The 19,546-nt window shown below is 35.3% G+C and overlaps 1 protein-coding gene across 2 annotated transcripts in view; it reads right to left on the bottom strand.

The window, feature by feature from the left end:
• Positions 1-444: 444 nt before the first annotated feature.
• LOC108763760 (uncharacterized) overlaps positions 445-19,546 on the bottom strand; it is a 39,359-nt gene continuing 20,257 nt past the window's right edge. Inside the window, exons 1-11 of one of the 2 annotated variants that reach the window (XM_018511621.1) lie at positions 10,040-10,130; positions 9,186-9,411; positions 7,365-7,886; positions 6,279-7,191; positions 4,761-4,874; positions 4,254-4,649; positions 3,465-3,811; positions 2,789-3,301; positions 2,595-2,707; positions 2,311-2,518; positions 445-2,236 (exon numbers count right to left, since the gene is read on the bottom strand). In XM_018511621.1, coding sequence (XP_018367123.1) covers positions 1,672-2,236; positions 2,311-2,518; positions 2,595-2,707; positions 2,789-3,301; positions 3,465-3,811; positions 4,254-4,649; positions 4,761-4,874; positions 6,279-7,191; positions 7,365-7,886; positions 9,186-9,411; positions 10,040-10,130 — 4,008 coding nt within the window. In that variant the 3' untranslated portion in view covers positions 445-1,671. Of the gene's footprint in view, positions 2,237-2,310; positions 2,519-2,594; positions 2,708-2,788; positions 3,302-3,464; positions 3,812-4,253; positions 4,650-4,760; positions 4,875-6,278; positions 7,192-7,364; positions 7,887-9,185; positions 9,412-10,039; positions 10,146-19,546 lie in introns of those variants that run through there. The other variant, XM_018511620.1, reaches the window with a different exon arrangement.

Raw genomic sequence — 19,546 nt, forward strand, 5'->3', positions numbered from 1 at the left:
TACATTATACAAGAATGCTATTAAGTGGACCCTTAACGAGAAATATATTCGTATAAAAAAAAATCTTTCGCAAGAAATCCACTCGTGTATCAATAAATAATCAGAATAAATATCTGATCGAGTATGCAGCCAGTCGGTGATTAGTCTTACGATATTAATTAAATTGTGATGTGAGTGTGAATACGATGGCGACGCATGATCGACAAACGCGTAGTCGCATTCGCGAGGAAATATTAACCCTTTCAATGTCCCATATATTTTTTTAGGATATTTTTTTTCTAGTCATTATAATAATTCCTTTTATTTTTTAACCAGTAATTTGCAATGTTAAGATTAAAATTAAAAAATAAATTTAACAATATAAGTATAATTTAAATATATCGATTTTATATAAAAATAATGTCTTCACTAAAAATTAAAAAAAAATTCTTTTAAGATGTCTAACTTTAATTGAAATTACTGAAATAATTAAAAAAAACGTCTGGACAGTGAAAGGGTTAAAAAAGGGAGGAAAATTACCGAATTTTTTATATGTATACTGATTTAAAAAAATGTCATGGTCACACGAACACGTCGCCACTCGCAAAACACCGGATCTATTCAAATGCGCTAGCTTTCCCTCGAAACGTGACTCGAATCAAAAATAGAGGAAAAAGGATAAAGAACGATATATACGATGCGTCCCTTCCATCTCGAGAGTCAGTCTTAAAGATGCATTGAGCAGAAGACGACAGGACTGCTGGATGAAGGATGCACCGACGTCGATCGTCTCTTCCGCTTTCGTCGCGAAATCCGCATTTACGAGAAGCAGCTCTTCTCTTTTGTACCCTTTGGTTGCTTGCCTGCGATGACGAATAATGTCGGTCATCCGTGTGTCTGCGACGGTCAGATGATGCGACTTAATTTCGCAATGGAAGTCAGTCTCAAAAGTAGTTTAATTTCGCCATCGATAGCTAGTTGTCTCGAGTAATATACATGCTTTCTATATCAATCTTAAGTTATTTAGATCGATACTCTTGTTTTTCTTTATTTTATATATGCTGTTTTTCAATTTTATATTTTTACTTGAATCTCTTCTTGTTTTAAGCTGCTTAAGATATTTATGTTTTAATTTTGGCTCACATTTGCGCATATGACGTATTCATAAAAAGATGCGTGTTATCGGCAAGATCTTATTGTTTAAATAATTTACATTCTACCATTTTTTTGCGGGTACTTAGGCTTCATCATTGAGTTTTTTCATTCATTCGAGACCGAATTTCGCTATATTTCAGGACGCTCTACTCAAATAGGAATTCTACCCGCAATAGGAATTCTCTAAGAAGAGAGAAAATGTTCATTGTTGAATTATCGTAATTAATTAAATTAACATATTTTCTCTCCATTGTTCAAAAATTCAAGGGAATATCTGGTTAATTAATTAAAATGCCACATCAGAGAGAGTTTATTCTCTCTCGATTCAAAGAATCCTTTAGTATGACCTTGTGATTACATTCGACGAAGGCGAATACCTTGAAATTCGTTCATGTATTAACTTTCTTGCTTCATTCCGGAATGATCACCGTCTTTGTGGATTTTGACCTTGATCTTATACAGTCATTTATCTTTAATCGAATGTACCTTTAGGCATCTGACTAGTTTCCAATTTCTTCATGAAATCGTCTACTTGCGTCAGAGCATTGACACATCATCGGTGTTTTTCTTCTCTAGCAGCATGGACGTTCTTTCTTCCATTTGAATATTCCCGGCGCTACCATTTCTGCCAGGTTCACAGGATATCTTCAACATACTCGGTTGAAGATTAACGTACTTGTGAGGCTCTTTGTTTTTTACGTCAGAATCTCCATGAAGCCACGTTTGCTTCAAGACAGAGGCTCTTGTGGAATCCAGTAAAGGACTAGAACTGTCCTGCTCGCAAGATTGACTAATCAGGGAATCCAAAGTTTGATCATCGTCCTGCCCATTCAAGTCAAGCAGAAGCGGAGTTGGTGAATTTGGAATCTTTAGTCCTTGTGTTTGCGAAGATTGACGTTGCGACCACAAAAGGGAAAATTTCCGATTATTCTCTGATAGTTGTATGTCGAGTTGCGCAGTGTGCTCTAATTGCACGCTCGACAGGGGCACGTCCAGACAAGGTGCAATGATACGAGGATTCAACGCCAAGAAATCAACGATCTCCGGTGCCGATGGCCTTTTCGAGTGATCTACGTTCCAGCAGGAATACATTAAATTTTCGCTGCAAACAGAATTATCAAATATAAATCAGATGATAAATAAGGTACAACTAGTATCATCAGGATGACTACTTACAGCTGTAGTTTTATTTTTTTCGGCGCAGTGAGGCAATTGCCAGCCTTTACATGCGTGAGTACCTCATTATTACTCATCCCTTGAAAAGGAAAGCTACCGAATGTAACAATTTCGTAGAGTAGTACGCCGTAAGACCAGACGTCAGACGCTGGCGTAAAAATACCCAGTGCTAGTGATTCTGGTGACATCCATCTTACTGGTAACATACCTGAACGAAACAAATTTTACCCGTAAAATCATAATGTTGTGAAGACAAAAACATCGTTAATTGTATCTTCTCTCACCTTTCCGATTGAATTTATAATAGTCGTTTTCGTACATTGGCCTCGTCATGCCAAAGTCACCAAGTTTTACTACCCGTTGGGCGTTTACTAGACAATTGCGCGATGCAACATCCCTAACGAAAAGGAAGAATATATAAGAGAATAAAATTGTGTCATCGCTAGTCATAGACAGCAATTGAAATTGTTTGACTCACCTGTGGACGTATTTTAATTGCGCCAAATAACTGAGCGCTCTGGCGACATCTAATGCCATGGCGGTTAATTTTTTATTCGATATCTCGTCGGAATCCTCGTAGCTTCCATCGTTGACCAAATGTCTTCTGGCCAACAAATAGGTTTTTAAATCGCCGTAAAGCATAAATTCCATTACGGTCAACACAGGTTCAGACTTGATGCATACACCCAATAACTTAATGATATTCGAATGCTCGAATTTCTTCATGACCTCGACTTCACTAAGGAAATCTAGTTTTTCATCAGTCGAGCTACCGACTTTCAAAGTCTTCACGGCTACAGCGAGCCAGCCTTTCTGAGAAAAGAAAGCTTCACCACCATAAACGGTACCGAAGGCTCCCTCTCCGATTTTTCGATTAATCACTACTCTATCTCGCGGAATTTCCCATACATCCAAACTAGAAGTATCTATCTGCGATAGGATACCCAGAGACTTCATGTATTTTTCATGAATCTGCATTTTTTTGTCATAGCTAAACAAGTAACAAAAAAGGAGGTATTGTTAAATAAAATTTTTGGAAGTAATGCCTTGATATAAAATTTGCTTTCTGCATACGTATATTACGATATAATAAATGTAGAAGCAATAGCTTCTACATTTATTATAAAGTAATAGCAAGATTATAATAAACGTACTTTCGTTTAATGATGATGAAGCTGATAATCAAAACTGTTCCAAGAAGGCCAAAACCGATAATATTAGCGACCACAATCGCTACTTCGCAAGAAACATCTAGCAGTTCCGCTAATCCTCCTAGAACACATCTTGATGGAGGCTCGGAACCATCATCAGGCATTGTCTCCGATAACCAAACGAAAGCTGAAATATTCAACTCCAAAGTGCCGCCCATTACTTCGTGCTTGGCTTCGGAGATATTTGGATAAAAGTTACCAACAATGTTCGTTTCATTATCGACAAACTGAATAATATTGATAACAGAGTATCTCGATGGTCCGCCTAAAAATTTTATTCTTCCGGATACCTGAAAAATACAAACACAATTATTGCAACCTATTGTTTGTATAGATATACCGCGGTTGCAAGATATCTCAAAAGAATTTTTCATCATATTGAATCTTTTTATCTTTTAGTGAAAGTAGGAAAATTATCGATTATAATAGGCTGCCCTACATATTTTTTTTTACAATGTTATATGTATAATAGATTAATAAATTACATCTGAATTTTCAATTACAGTGACAAATTGGAAATCGGAATCGGAATAAGGACTTGATCTTAATCCGGGAATTTATGGATATTTTGCTGACAATGGCACGAAATATATATAGCCAAAATATCCGGAAGTATGTTTTTTTAATTTAAGTATAATTGTATAGAAACTTTGCACAAAAAATTACAGTGCCGTATTGTCACCAGCCTTTTGAATATTAATTATATAATCGATAAATATTTGTTCCACTAACCCCATAAAAATCGGTCTCGCTGATAATATGCGTGAGGCGATTGACCGTATGGTCGCTGTGAAGATCGAAGACATAACTCTGGTTCTCACGGATAAGTCGATCTATAGCATAAGCGTAGGTCCACATGGCGTCGTAGGCGTAACCGGCGTAGTTAGAGGGTTGCTGATTCTGCATTCGGCAGATGTTCTCGTAACGTTCACGCCACTCACGCACAGTGATTCCCTCCTGCATTATATCGTCATCTCGAGCGAAGTATGCGTGCGACAGACCGAGATGTCCGTTTATGGCCTTCATCATTTCATTCGTTGTGCAAGGTACCTGTTCGCCTTTCTCGTTGTAATAATCGGTATCGTACCATTGTGGTCGAAGCCAAAGCGGAAGGAACCAGACGTAGCCCTTTAAAACAAGAATCAATTAAAAATTATGAATTTATCTTTAATTTGATGCTTTTATGATTTATTCGAAAAAATGAGGGCGAAATATAATATTTATATAATTATTACACACCTGGACAGCTGTCATCTCTAGTTTATATGCTTCGCACATGACTTGACGAGCTACTTCACTGTATACGTCTGCAATAATAATTCTTGCTCGTTTTTCTTTCAAACCTTGCAAATACTGAAAATTAATATTGTAAAATTATTTATTATACAATATAATATATTATAGGACCGTATATGTGATAACACAAACTATAGAAATCAAAGCCTTAAACGGTCCAGTTGGATCTTAATACTTGTATGATTCTTATGTGAATTTATATACTACGTGTGTAGTCACCAACAACGCGCGCCGAAATGATTTTGCGTATGTTAAGTTAGCATCCCAATATTGAAATTCCATAGTTCTGATTAGAGTTCCCGTTTCCTTTTGTCCAGACGAAGAGTTCTCTATAATTTATAACAAGAGTTCCGCTTAATAACTATTTTTAAATAATTTTTAAAAAATGGGGTGCTAACTTCTTATCGAAATTCGAGATCGAATAGTTCCGAGCGACTCAATAGCTTTATTTAGTGAATACCTATAGAGTTCCTGATGCATAAAAAAAAATTTTGAAAAATCCCCAAAAAATTAAAAATTTTTGAAAAATCAATTTTTAGATACAATAGTTCTGATTAGAGTTCCTGCTTCCTTTTAACGAGACTAAGAGTTCTCTATATTTTTTAATGCGAGATTCAGTTAATAACAATTTTTTAATAATTTTTAAAAAATGGGGTGCTAACTTCTCAGCGAAATTCGAGATCGAATAGTTCTGAGCGGCTCAATAGCTTCATTTAGTGAATACCTAGAGTTCCTGACACATAAAAAACAATTTTGACAAACAAGAAAATTAAAAAACAAAAAAAACCATTTTTGATCACTTCTTTAATTTCGCGTATCTTGAATATCGTTGGCCCAATCGCTTTGTCACCTGATACTTTTCGATAGAACTCATCGAGAACTCCCATATTAAAATATGTAAAATAATTAATTCTTATTGCAAAAAATAGTCTAAAGGCTTAGGACGCTCGCATGGAGATCCGACTCCCGGCCGAGATAATATTTTTCGCAATAAGAATTAATTATTTTACAGATTTTAATATGTTATTCAACATTATTAAGATTGTTTCGAAGATGCGAATAAGCATCAAAAATTTGTTAAATTGCCTATCAATTTAACTCGTGATATTATTGCGGTAATTTAATAGAATTGGCGTTTCAAGACCGAAAAATCATTTCGGCGCGCGTTTCTGGGGACTACACACGTAGTATATAAATTCACATAAAAATCATACAAGCATTAACATCCAGCTTTACCCTTTAAGGCTTTGATTTCTATAGTTTATTTATTATAGTTAAGATATTTACTAGTTTTTGCATAAAAATATTATCAAAAAATATTAAAGTATCAAGTTCTGGTCGCTTAAATAATGTATATGCAATTTGCATTAGTAATTTTTAATAGTATTCTATTGCTTCCATTATCATTTTTGATAATGGAAAAACAAATATTTAATTCCCATAAATCAAGATTAAACCTACTTTTGTCATGACGTCAGCTTCTCGCTCTCTTGGAAACTTGACGTTCGCCACAAAATCGATGCTGTTGTCTCTGAGCATATCCTGCATATATGATATGTACTCGGTATATTTCTGTCCATCTTCTGTCAATGAAGCCACTCGATGCCAACCTAATCTCTGCAAGAGTTGCACGTAGACATGTTTATATTGTTTGTTCTCACCAATGGTCCTGAAGAAATACGGATATTTGGTGCGATCGTCGAAACTAGATCCTTCTGCGCTGTAACTGATTATCACTGTTCTATAGTGTTTCGACACACCGACTAAGGGCTCCACAGTTTCCGAACAAGCAGGCCCCAATACGCCAACCAGCTTTTGGTAGTAATTATGTATGATATAATCGATGAAGGATTTCATCACCATATCCGACTTACATTGACCATCACTGGCTAATAAAGTCAAGTTGTAATCTCTCAGCAGGGTGTTGTTAATGTTGATGACTTCTTTCGCCATTTTAGCGGCGATCACGATCGATTTGGCCATGTAGGAGTTGCCGCTCATGGGAAATATACCACCTACGAAGAGGGTATTTTTGTCGTCGTTGCTGGGCTTCCATTCTGTTAGGACATAGTTCAGATTATCCTTTAACCAATCACAGGCAATTTGTTCATCCGAGACGTTCATTGGTGCTTGTAAACGACGTGTGATCAAAATTTCATACATCTCTCGACTAAATTTAGCGCGATTTATCGCCTGAAAAGCGATCTTCGCGATTGCTTCCAATCTACTCCACACTAATTTTGTCAGTCTGTTGGACTCATACATGCAGCCGATCGAATCGTTTTTCATTCCGCAACGTGGAAAGTCGATCGTTGTAAATTCCCTTTCGTTCGGGATCACGCTGCTGGGCGTATAGTGCAGAATCACCAGTGATCTAAAGAGAAAACTTTGTTATAAAACTTTACATTTTTTTTTGTATAGTACTTATTAGAGATCTTATATGAGAGTCTGGCCAAATTACTCATGGCCAGACACTGATATTAGGGTCTTAGTACTTACGGTATCGATCGACAATAAAAAAAAATTAGATACTTTTCAGATCAATACCTGTTTTCGATGGAAGCCGATGAGTTCTGCGCGAGCATGTACTCCTTGGTTAAATATTTGATTAGATGTTTGAGATTCGGTCCTACCCACGCCACCTTAACATAGAGTTTCATCTGATCGATATGTTCTTTTATGAAACGAGTTACATCAGAGTATTCTGCTAGTAGCAGCGCGCAGTTCGGCGGCCTTTGCTGGCCTTGGCCGTGACATTGTTCCGGGATGTACATCCCATGTTGGCAAAAAGCTTCATGGCAGTAATATTCCCCCATTTGTGTGTTTATCATAAATTTCTTAACGATAGGTAGGTATGCCTCGTCGACGGCGAACCTGCTGGCAGTCTCTAATTTGGAAAAGATTAGCCAATTATCATCAGGTCTGGCTAATGCTTCCGGAACAAACCAGCCAAAGTGACCTGGTGGCGCTATCGAGCCGCATTCCTTCACGTCGTATTTACTCAGCAGCGGCGACGTGTCCTGCTGCGGCGGAATCCACACTTCCATGTTCACCATTATTTCTGGAAATCTGTAATTGAGACAGGAATGTTAATTGCTCGCTTTAAACGCATGTACGTCCCTCCGGCAGAAGGTTTGAAAGTGATGTAAGTTTGTTAATTACACACACACACACACACACACACACACACACACACACACACACACACACACACACAAGTTCAAACTCTTAAATATATTCTCAAAAAATAGAGGAAATATTCTCAAAAGATAGAGGAAATATTAAATATGTGATGGAATTGTTAATAATTTATATAAATCATGATCACCATTATATCAAAAAGGAAACATTAAATTTAAAAGCTTGATATTTTTTCATTTTTTTTTAATTGCCAAATATTAATTGACTATATTTCATTTTGTAACTGTTGTATTTAAATCGTCAGAAAAATGTTGTTAATCAATAGTCGATACGTCTCAAAATGCCTTAAATTGAAGTATTAGTACACAGCTAAAAAAATTTGATACTACATCTTGAAATTTGCAACGTTCGCAATATCTCATGTTTCAAGAAGAATACAGTTTGTTTGAAATTTGCATGAAAATAAATACTTTTAAATGATTGAGAAGCAGTGCAGAGAAATTTAATTACTGTCGGTAAATACAATTTGAGTATTTGCTGGAGAAAGCATTGCTGTAAAGATGCAATATAATCAGTCAGCAAAAAAGAACATTGTGATAGTAAGTGTTCTCAATTACATGAAAAGGACGATTTTGAAATATCTAAAAATTTAGCTACACTGAGAAAAATTTCTAATTGAAAATGAACGAACTAGAAGTTGCTGATTTTATTGTCTAAATTATTTGGAGTGGACTCTTACTCTAAAAAGTGAAAGTGAAACCAGTCTTGAAAAAAAATTCTCAAATCTGTGTCTGGTTAAACTTTTAGGTATTTTAGCAAAATCGTTCTTTTTGTATAATTCACTCAAACATTATTTTAGTTATTGACATAATATGACATAATATAAAATATAAGCGCGCGTGTGTGTGTGTTTATATTGAAGTTGTGTATTCCACTCGTTTTATGCAAATATAAAAGATCAGTATATCTATTTAAGAACTCATTGAAAAGCGAATGTTTAAAAATTTACAAATTTTATTACATTTCACGAATTGAAAAAGAAAGGCTGTAAGATATTCAAGGAGTAATAAAACAAGTGACGAACTTTCGAGAATGTCAAAATATAAAAACAAATAACTCTCATTTAAATAACACTCTTTATTTGTTTTTATATTTTGATAGTCAAAGAGCCCTGCAGTTTCAACTTTATTATTACACGATGTCTACAATTATCTATATTTGTCTTACATTTTTAACTCGGTGTATGTTGGCTTTTCAGATAGTCTCTCAAAAACTTCAGACGCGTTGAAGTTGTCATCCTTCTCGACGATGGCGACTCCAGTATAGCCCAATACTTCAGTCAGAAAAATCTTCATGATTTCTGACGCTAATCTCTGTGTCACTCTTCTCGACACTTCGAACGGAATATTTAAAAAATGACCTTCATATTGGATCACTCTCTTTGGATTGACCTCTATAAAAAATATATTTCAAATTAAAATCTTTTGATAAAAATCTTTTGATTAAAATAATCATGAAGAATCAATAATAAAAAAAAAAGGAATTTTGTACAATCCGATTGGGTGCAATAAAATTACGAGATTATATGTATGATGATTGAGAAACGTCTGAGATAAAGATCGTTGTGTATGTAGAAATGCATTCGTAGAAATGCATATGTAGAAACACAAGGTCACTTTATCGTCTATACCATACAATGTAAACATCTGAGAAAAACATGCAGCCAGGGCAAGAACGTTTCCGGCCGTTGCCAATCGCGAGATGACTATGTTTAAGAGTTCGATAATAAGCGAGTAAACTACGCGGCATTAACGCATACAGAATGCATTCAGCTCGTAATTATATGCCGCGAGACTCGATATAACTAATTACTCATCGACTGAATGATCGTGCACGGATGAATCGTGAGAGCGATTCAATTAATGTTTAAACCGCGCCTAATCCATCGCGGCAATTAGCGGGTTATTCCACGTGGCGCCGATTCTTTGATGGCATGGCAATGATATCGCATCTTCGAAGCTGACAAATGCGCTGTAATTGAGCCGCAATGATCGGGCTGACGATAATGACCGGCGATTTACCTTCCAGCATTGTCAGACAACGATTCGAGTCCGCGATCTTCAGCACGGCCACGAGGGCCAGCAGGCCCACTAAGGATCCGGGTCTCAGCATCGTGACCTTCTCATCCTGCAACAAACATCAGAGTGCTCTATTGAGATTGCTCGTTAAAAACGAATTAATTTAGTCACGGTTGATCGGTTCGTGAAGTAGTAAACCGATTTATTTAGAGATAATAGCATTGTACGAAGTTGAAAATACTAAGCGGATTGAAAAGAATTAATGGAAAGCAATGATATAGCAATTAAAACTCGAACGCAATCTGTTCCTCTTAAATACTATATTTTAAATACTAGACATAACGCTTCGCGCGTGCTACTGAGCTTTTAATATATATACAAATATGCATATATTACACTATACATATTACACTTAACCATCGATACACATAACCGTGAAACACGCAATCTCAAACTGCTCACGAAGTAAGCGACAAGCGCAGCGAGAGAACCAAATGCAAATCGACACATTTGCTTACGACACAAAGTTACGCACGCGATACGATCTAGACAACCAATCCGCATCACGGAAAAAAGGTAACATTACAGACATGGGAGCAACTCACCTTTCTCACTCTTTCTCACTTTTTTATGTAGGTGTACGTTACTATTCATAAATTCAAGAACGCTTACAATTGTCTCGCATTTTACAAAAACTTAAATATCTCGGTGAAAAAAGTTATAGAGAAATTTTAAAAAATGCAATGTAAAAACAAAAAATAGAGCTTCAAAATGGCGTTCGAATTTTGTATCTGCGAAATTTTTTTCCTGAATTATATAAAATTGAAAATTGATTTTAATATTTTTTGTTATTTCTTGAAGCGCTATACTTGAATGAAACTTCGTCGGATAAAATTTTACAAATAAGTATTTTAAGGTAGACTTTCTAAGTTTTAAAATATTTTTGAATTTGTGCACGGTAGTATTAATATCAACACTAAATTTAAAGAAGAAAATAAAAAAGGATGTAGCAAACATGTACACGAAAAGAGTTCCTGTACCAATTTAGACTTGACGTACATCGATTGTTAGACTTCTATGAAAGAAAAGTTTTCACCCCTTATATCCTTACTATTACGATAATGGTAATTAAAAACACTTTTTACCGTAATTTTTTTATTTTTTTCTAATCCATGAAAAATTATTAAAAAGTTAGTGATGTTTCATTAAGAAACATTTTTTTTAAATTCACTAAGTTTATAATTGTCAATGTTTAAGTGAAAATCAAGTAATTAACTTCATGTTTTTTTTGTGACCATATCTTTTCAACATTATTCACCTCAAATTATTGGAAGGTTCCTGTTAGCGCACAGTGCGATAGCACACATTCACTCACATCGGCCGGTGCTTAGTAACTTTTCATTATTTTATTAATGAGAATACTTTATTTCAAATTGGCCAATTAGCAATGTACGCTATCGGAATCCTTCCAAATTATTTTAGATTTTTAATAAATAAGCGATAAAAAAAATTTTAAATATGAAATTTTTTCAAATTTTTGCGCAAAAGTGTAACTTCATTTTCACTTTTTACATTTGGTAGTTATAAACTTCTAATTTTTATAAAATTAGAATTTTTATTTTTACAAATCTGTAAAAAGTACCGAGAATGTTTTCCGGTATTTTTTATTACCAATTTTTAGTACCAGAACATCACTGATCTTCATAATTTTTCGTAGATTAGAAAAGTAGAAAAAAATTATGATAAAAAAGAGCCACCGCAAAATTAGCTGTTTCTTCGCCCGTTTTCTGGACCTTTAATTTTGAAACAAATATTGTGCCAAATGATTAGTCATGAGACAATAATCGCATAAAATTTTTAAGTTGAGCATATGATTGGTTTTTGAAATATAGAGGGTCAAAGTGGTGCCTGTCGCTTGAGAAAGTATGACACTATTGTATTTTCACTGACCTAATATTTATGTTAAAAAATAGTCCCGACAGTATTTTCATGTTTTTATAAAAACTGTTATTTTCTCACTTTTTCGAGAATAAAACTCACTTTTCTAACTATTTTTGACAACTCTAACCGCTCCCATGCCTGTTTAACAATGAATTCGACTATCGATTTAACATCTCCTTTTTTAGATAGAGGAAGTATTTATACAGCTATAATCGCGATATTATTAAAAAATAGATAGATGTTCATTATACCAGTTCATAAATTCATGCACGCGCTTGATAAATATTGCAATTAAAAAAAACCGATTCAATTAAAAGTAGCTTAGCAAGAGACACAAAGTGTCAATTATAGATATATATAACTTTGCGAGACCTTTCCAATTGATTATGTATTCCTTCACCATCAACAATTTCTTGCCATTTGAAACGTGTTTATTCCGTCTACATCAAGAATTCCTGACAAACATTGTTGAAAGGCTAATAAAAATACGCATAAGCGAATAAAAAAAGTTAAATAAAATTTCTCAGATTGTCTCGGGTATCTGATCGCGAAGTGGCTCCGTGTTTTCCTGAATCAACCGACATATAATAAATAACATTCGCGCTCGACATTACATCTAGAAAGTGCCGGTACACACAATAGCATTCCTCTTAGAAAATAATCATGACGACACACAACTCGGATAGTGAATGCATTGTACTTTACGAAATGTCCAATGAAAAGAAAAAGGAAGAGATTCCTCTTGTGTGTTATAATACGCATGATTCCTTGATACATTTCACGCGAACTCGTGATGAACCTGATTCTGCAGTTTAACCTAAGAGATTAAAGCCCATTTTTATCATTATAGTTTAATTTAGTCTTGGTTCGACTATCTTTTTCTAGTTTTAATCTATACTGATATAGAAACGGATAAGATCCGGATTGTGAATACATAAAGTTTTTATAAAGGTATCTGTGTTATTTGTAAGAGCGTAACTTTTTTTTGCATACTTGTATTTTTTCTAACTCCTAGACCTCTAATTTAGATCATTTACGTCACTCTAGTTCGTCTCTCTCTAGTTTGCGACAAGAAATTGCGCGCAACTACGCATTTATATTTATCACGCACTGTTAGTACCATGAACACTATCGCGTCGTTATCAAGGTGAAGTGACATAGGGCGATAAGGTCCCAAGGTATTACGGAGGTAACAAACGTGTTCAAGCTGCGGGGTACCGGCCGATCTTATCTCCCCGCGGTTGGCGCTCTTGCACCGATCAAGAAGGCGCCTTTTTACGGCCGCGCGATAGTACACCGCACGGTGCGAGAGTCGCAAGGGAGGCGGGTCGGAGGTACTTCCGGTTTCTACGAACGTTAGCCAAGCGATGGGAAGAAACGCCATCCGGGTCTCTTTGGCAGAATGCACAATGACTTGCGATTTAAGCGCATTCGACCTGAAAAGATTAAAGTTTGCCAAGCATAAACGAAGCGTGACTCGTTTTCTATAAGATTGTCTATAGAAAAGCGATAATCCAATATAAATAAGTCCATCCATCTAGAACGGGGTCACGTGATTCGATCTCAATATCAGATAACGAGTTTTTTTTATCTTTGCTATCGACAGTATTTTATTAGTTCGAAAACGTAACGATAGAAATTACATATTTTATTACATTATAGTTACTAAATTAGACGTTAATGTTTAGGTGATTTCGAGTTATAACAGAATTTTACTTCAACATATTTTATTAACGCGAAAAAAACATTTACAAATTTGTTTATTTAAAATATTACTCGTGAACTATATTCGAATGAATGGAAATTTCGTTATGATTTATATTTCAGTAGAGGATAAACTGCTACGCTAGTAATATGGGCTCTAATTTAAATTAATATTTTTATAATTAAAATTTATAAAATTTTACAAAAGATTTTTAATCTTTTATGAAAGGTTTTTAATCTGTTTTTAGATAGGATTGAAGTTGTGAAACAATTACTGCCATGACTGGTGCGATCTTTTTCTTTTGTTGACACTTGATGTTTATCTATTAAATGAGGTACATCAAAGCTTTTTCATGATTTTCATGATTAACGTAATTTAAAGTTGATAAGAGTAACGAGTTTGTACCCTAAAGTAATTTTCAAGGTGTTATTCTTCTATCTTGAAATAAGTAAGAACATTTAAAAATAACTATACTTTCTTATTGGGACATAGTTAAATATAAATTTTGTTAATGTTTCTATATTAGGTCCTTTAATAAGTAAGTCAATAGTGTGGATCCGGGATTTTTAATGAAAAACATTGCAGTATAATTTTTTCGATAAAAATCTTTATAGTTATTTTTAAACGATTTTAAAAAGTCCCTCGAGATATTTGCGAAGCGAGATATTTCCGAAGAAGTGCTCACGGTAAACATTTACAAGGACAAGATCAATACAAGAATATTACTAGGAAAACTTATTCATGGAAAGGAACTTCTGATCTGATAATATCTCAATACGAATATATTTAGAATTTTCTATAAATTCAAGCTATTTAGACTTTATTATACTTTTTGAAGCTTTCACGGGTATTTTCGTCAGAGATGTCAAAGAGTTTGTGGGTTATCACCGTGTCATGATCTACTGCTAATGCCAACGTTTCGTGAACCTTGTCGCTCACTTCAGGGCGAGGAGCATCTCTATTTAGACTTCATAAGAGGTTCAAATATACGAAGAAATCAGATTCTGTAAAAGTACAGGAAGGCTCACTTTACTATCACATTCAGATAGTCACATCATAAGGTCTCTTTTCACTTAAACAATTTTTCTCATTCTGTGAACTATTTTATTCATTTCAAGTGTGTTTTACGTGAGACTTAAATCTCGATAAATTATGGTTTCAAGTATCACTGACTATAAAAAATAAAGTTATATAAAAAACTGAAATGGGAACCCACATTATCACTTTCATCTCTACTATCGAATAAATTTTCACGCGTCACATCGACGCTAGTGTAACATCGAATGTGCCAAAGTTACGGATTCTTGCGTGCGGTCTAGATCAACTTCGGGATTACGTCTGAAAAGCTAACCGGGCGGCAGGAAGGGAAGTTGAGAGGGAACAGGGGCCGTTATACGCTTGAAAAGTCCAGACTCGTCGGCGCCCGGATGCCGCCGCGACGTCTAAACTCCGGTCGTATCTTCGGAGGGTATAAAACAACCATCGCGTCTCGCCGGGGCGGAATTGGGCACGGCGAATTTCGTCACGCCATTTAAGCGCGCGCCGACGTGCTTCTTTACTGCGAAGCCGATAGACGACGTAAGGCGTGGATCAAAATGCAAATAAGAAGCACCAGTGATTGATCCTTGATTATTGCGATTTACTTTTTAAGAGTAAAATAACATGCTATTATTTTTTCTTGTATAGAAAAAATATGAATTAAAAATAACGTGGATTTATGAATACATCTATAAGTATATCAATATTAAATACAAAATATTAATGTATGTAAATGTCCAATTTTTTATTTTAATTTTATTAATAGTATATAACATTTAAATAATATTAAATATCTATTATGATCTTTTTTTAAAATATAATGTATTTTTTTTTATATAAAAAAATGTAAAATCAGTTTTTAAATCCAACACAAATAAATCGGTTTTTGAAGAAGCAGTTTATAAGTCCCGCAACTTTGTGCGACAAGGACCAATTCACAGATTGCCAAACATGTGCAGCGATGCAAGCTTCGCTTAAAAAAGACTGCGAACGGAATCCGTCGTCGCCTCTCGTCTGTCAGCTCACCGACGAATAAAATGTACAAATGTCGTCGCGACGCGGACGCAACCCGACGCATCATCTGTCCAAAGCGGCTCCAGAGAGACGCGTTCGTCAGTTCCACCGATAAATCTGCGCAGTCGTTTATGCGACGAAGGGCGAAAATAATCTCTCCCGTCTTCGCACGCGTACCTCTCGAGTTTCTGTCTCTCGTCGTTGCACGAAGTATTTATAAGTCACAAAATTAGGAAACCACGCAATGGTCACGCGTACAATCAAATATGTAGAATATTATTGTCACCTTGTACGTCATTCGTAAATTTCATGCGACGCGACGATTTGGTCTTCCCGAACGGATGCTGTGACGATATTTTAACCCCGCTTATACGTCGCACCGACTGAATTATGCAGAAAGCGTCGTAAAATATCGCAGTAGCATCTTCAGGCAAACGACGAAGTGACGCAAAGAAGACAAGACGACCCGAGAGAATGACGAAACGCTCGCAATTTAGATACTGCAGAGGCGTTACGATCCGACCTACGCCCCCTGTTATCACGCATGAATAAGATATTATCAGACGTAAATCGGCTGAACTTTGCATGAACGTTATTCTACAACTTTCGTCACTGTCATTCAGACTCTTTACATAAAAAAATAAAATCTTTGCGTAGTGCTGATTCTGGTTATGAATGAGACGCAAAAATTCCTCCGACGAAGAATAATTGTCGTATAAATGTATTCTTTTGTATTATACCCATTGCTGGGATCTCTTATAATGTAGTTTACGTGAATGTAAAAAAAGAAACTTTGAGAAATATGTTTACATTAAAATGTTTAACATACATTTATTATATTTATTTCACTAGTAAGCGGACTTATATCTATGTTTTGAATAGTATATGTTCGCTAGTTGAAGCATGAGCCGTTCAATTGGATCAATTTTTCAATTATGTAAATCGTGAAATTTGTAAGACGGTCCTACGCCTTAACGTGCGACGTATATATTTGAAGATTCCTCCATTTAAGTGAACAAAAAAAATAATATTGGTCGTTTTAATTTCAAGGTTCTTCGCAATGTATACACGTCTTAAAGTAATTGTCGTAATAAGACCGCTCAATTGCGACAATGTATACTCCGCAGTTCTTCCGCCGTCGATTATGCCTTTGAGCTTTGCTCCGATTACATTATCATAACAAAAGAGATGACGTTCATTGCCAATTGAACTTGTAAACTTTCTTTAAAACATAAATTTAACGAGTGTCTCGTTTCGGCTTATCCTTGGCCCACATGGAACACGAGCGAACGAAGAAGATGCGGGTTATTCACGAAATAATACAAAATTTAAATTACGAAAATCATTGTAAATAATACGATATTATTTTATTTTAGCTTTTATTCGCGCGATTTCGAAATGGACGACTTTCTAACACAGCATGTATCGTATTTCAAACTCAGATTGCAGCCATGTGTAAAGGTATATCCACACAAACTTGCATAGCCGCATAAACGTATACATGCAGAAAATTATCTAATCACATTTTACGTGCAACTTTATAAGAGAAATGCGATTGGATAATTTTCTGTATGCATACGTTTATGCGGCTATGCAAATTTGTTGTGTGAATATACCCTAACGGTTGCGCTCTGAAGGGATTTAAAGGGATTTAAAGAAATATAAAGAATGTTAAGACATTCGTCACACAAATGTAATAATTCGTCACGAATACTGCCAATATTCGTATATGCAAGTTAAACCGCAACCTCTGATCCCGCGCACGTACATCACAAGCCTAGTTTGTTGCGTCATACGATAACATTGTAACGTTAATTCTATGCAATGCTGATTGCTAGTTGAGATAGGCGCTCTCGGCGGGGTCGAAACCCGCTTCAGGTGGCAAAATGAACGTTTTGCATGGACGGATGTGGAGTCTGCTATCCTAGATGACGGATGCTGATAGGTGGACGAATATTTTAACAACGCGCCACACGAAATGGTGATGCCAGCACGCGACCGTGCACGCGACTTCGCGTGTGCATAAAAGTTGAGCTGCGAATGTACAGTGTCGTGCTTATGCGTCGAGACTTTGTGTGCATAAAGCCGTTCCAGACTCGTAATCGACGCGACTTCACCGTTTGGCATTTTAAGCCTCTTTCTCTTGCACGCGAGAAATTTTCCGTTAATTGGAACGTTTCGCATAATTGGTACAATAACAATGATCATAACAACAGTGATCATAATAATAATGACCACATTCTAAATGCCTTTCTACGAATGTTCGATTTTCAAGCCGTTCAGTTCGTGACAGGATAATTCTATAATATTATAAAACTTTAATTAACCTCTTTTTTTTACGCTGCATATAATTATAGCTAACGTGACAGTGGTATGAAAAACGTTTGACAAATGAGTGTTAATTTCCGAGCAATTTCAATAATTGAATTATTTAATTTCTTTCGCATAGATTGATGTTTGTATAGTCTGTGTGTTTGTTCTTACGTCAATTTCCCTGTTATTATTGTCTCTTGAAATATGTTTACGCAAGAAGGCTATATTTGCCGTCATCATTCGTGGAAGCAATATGAAATATCACTTGGGCATCTTATTAACCTTTACAGGATGGGAAGCCACTATATAGATAATACAGTGGCGCTAAAACAATATCATATTTTGAGATAAAGAATAAAAGATGAAACAATATATGAATTATAATAAACTCAAGAAAAAAAGCTGTAAAATTGTAAAAATTCATCTTTGCCTTTTAAAAATTAAAGCAAAACGGTTTTCTCAAATATGCTGTAATGCAGAGTAAAATTTACTTACTCCTCGCTATCTTTAAACAACTTTATTTCATGTAACAATTAAATAGTGTTTTTATAGGGAAAGAACGATTTTGCTGGAAGTATCTAAAAATTTAACTAGAAACAGAAAATAATTTTATTGGATCATCAAAATAATTAATTAGGATATTCGAACTGGTTGCTAGAATGTTAAAACTTTTTACAACGTTACTCATTATGCTTGATATTCCTACGTAATTATTTTGACGATCGAAACAAAATTATTTTTGTATTCAGCTAAATTTTTAGATATCTCAGCAAGATTATTCTTTTCGTGTAATCAAATTTCTAAGTAGCATGATGCTGTTGCATCTGAAATTGTCGTAAGAACATCTCGAGATAGAATGGTTGTGTATCTATCTCAAACAAACAGTAGGAAGAAGGAAGACCTCCGACACGCGAGAAACACGTTACGAAATGATGTAGTCGAATGATGTAATTGACGATGTCACGGTGGCAAGGAAGTGGCCGAGATTTAGCAAAATGTCATCACAAAACAGCGAAAAGCGTCGGCGTTGCTTTTCAATCCCCCGAGAGATTAGCTCCGAGAGATCAGACTTCTCCGGGAAAAGGTACACGCGCGAAACATTGAGAAATAATACAGACGAGTGACGTGATTAATAACGACACGGTAGCAAGGAAAACACGTTGTCGAGGCCAATCGACAAACTACTGCGCTATGGCGAAAAATGTCAGTAGCGATTTAATGGAATCGCATGCATAGCGCGCATCATCTGTCTATTTTTATTTAATTTAATACTTTGGACTCAAAGAAGAAAGTTTAAAATGTTAAATATAGTTAATTCAGTTGACATGACGTACGTTTATTATTTTAAGGTACATAATTTCTGTATAATACAATCACTTTGAACTTTTAATTCTTTATAGGTATGCACATAATTAGCATAATTAATCTACGCGTTGCTATCGTATATGCTGCTTTTTTCTCTACTCTCAAACAACTGCTCGAGAAAAATGTTATCCTAC

Source organism: Trachymyrmex cornetzi, unplaced genomic scaffold (assembly GCF_001594075.2).
Source record: "Trachymyrmex cornetzi isolate Tcor2-1 unplaced genomic scaffold, Tcor1.1 scaffold381, whole genome shotgun sequence".
Classification (NCBI taxonomy): domain Eukaryota; kingdom Metazoa; phylum Arthropoda; class Insecta; order Hymenoptera; family Formicidae; genus Trachymyrmex; species Trachymyrmex cornetzi.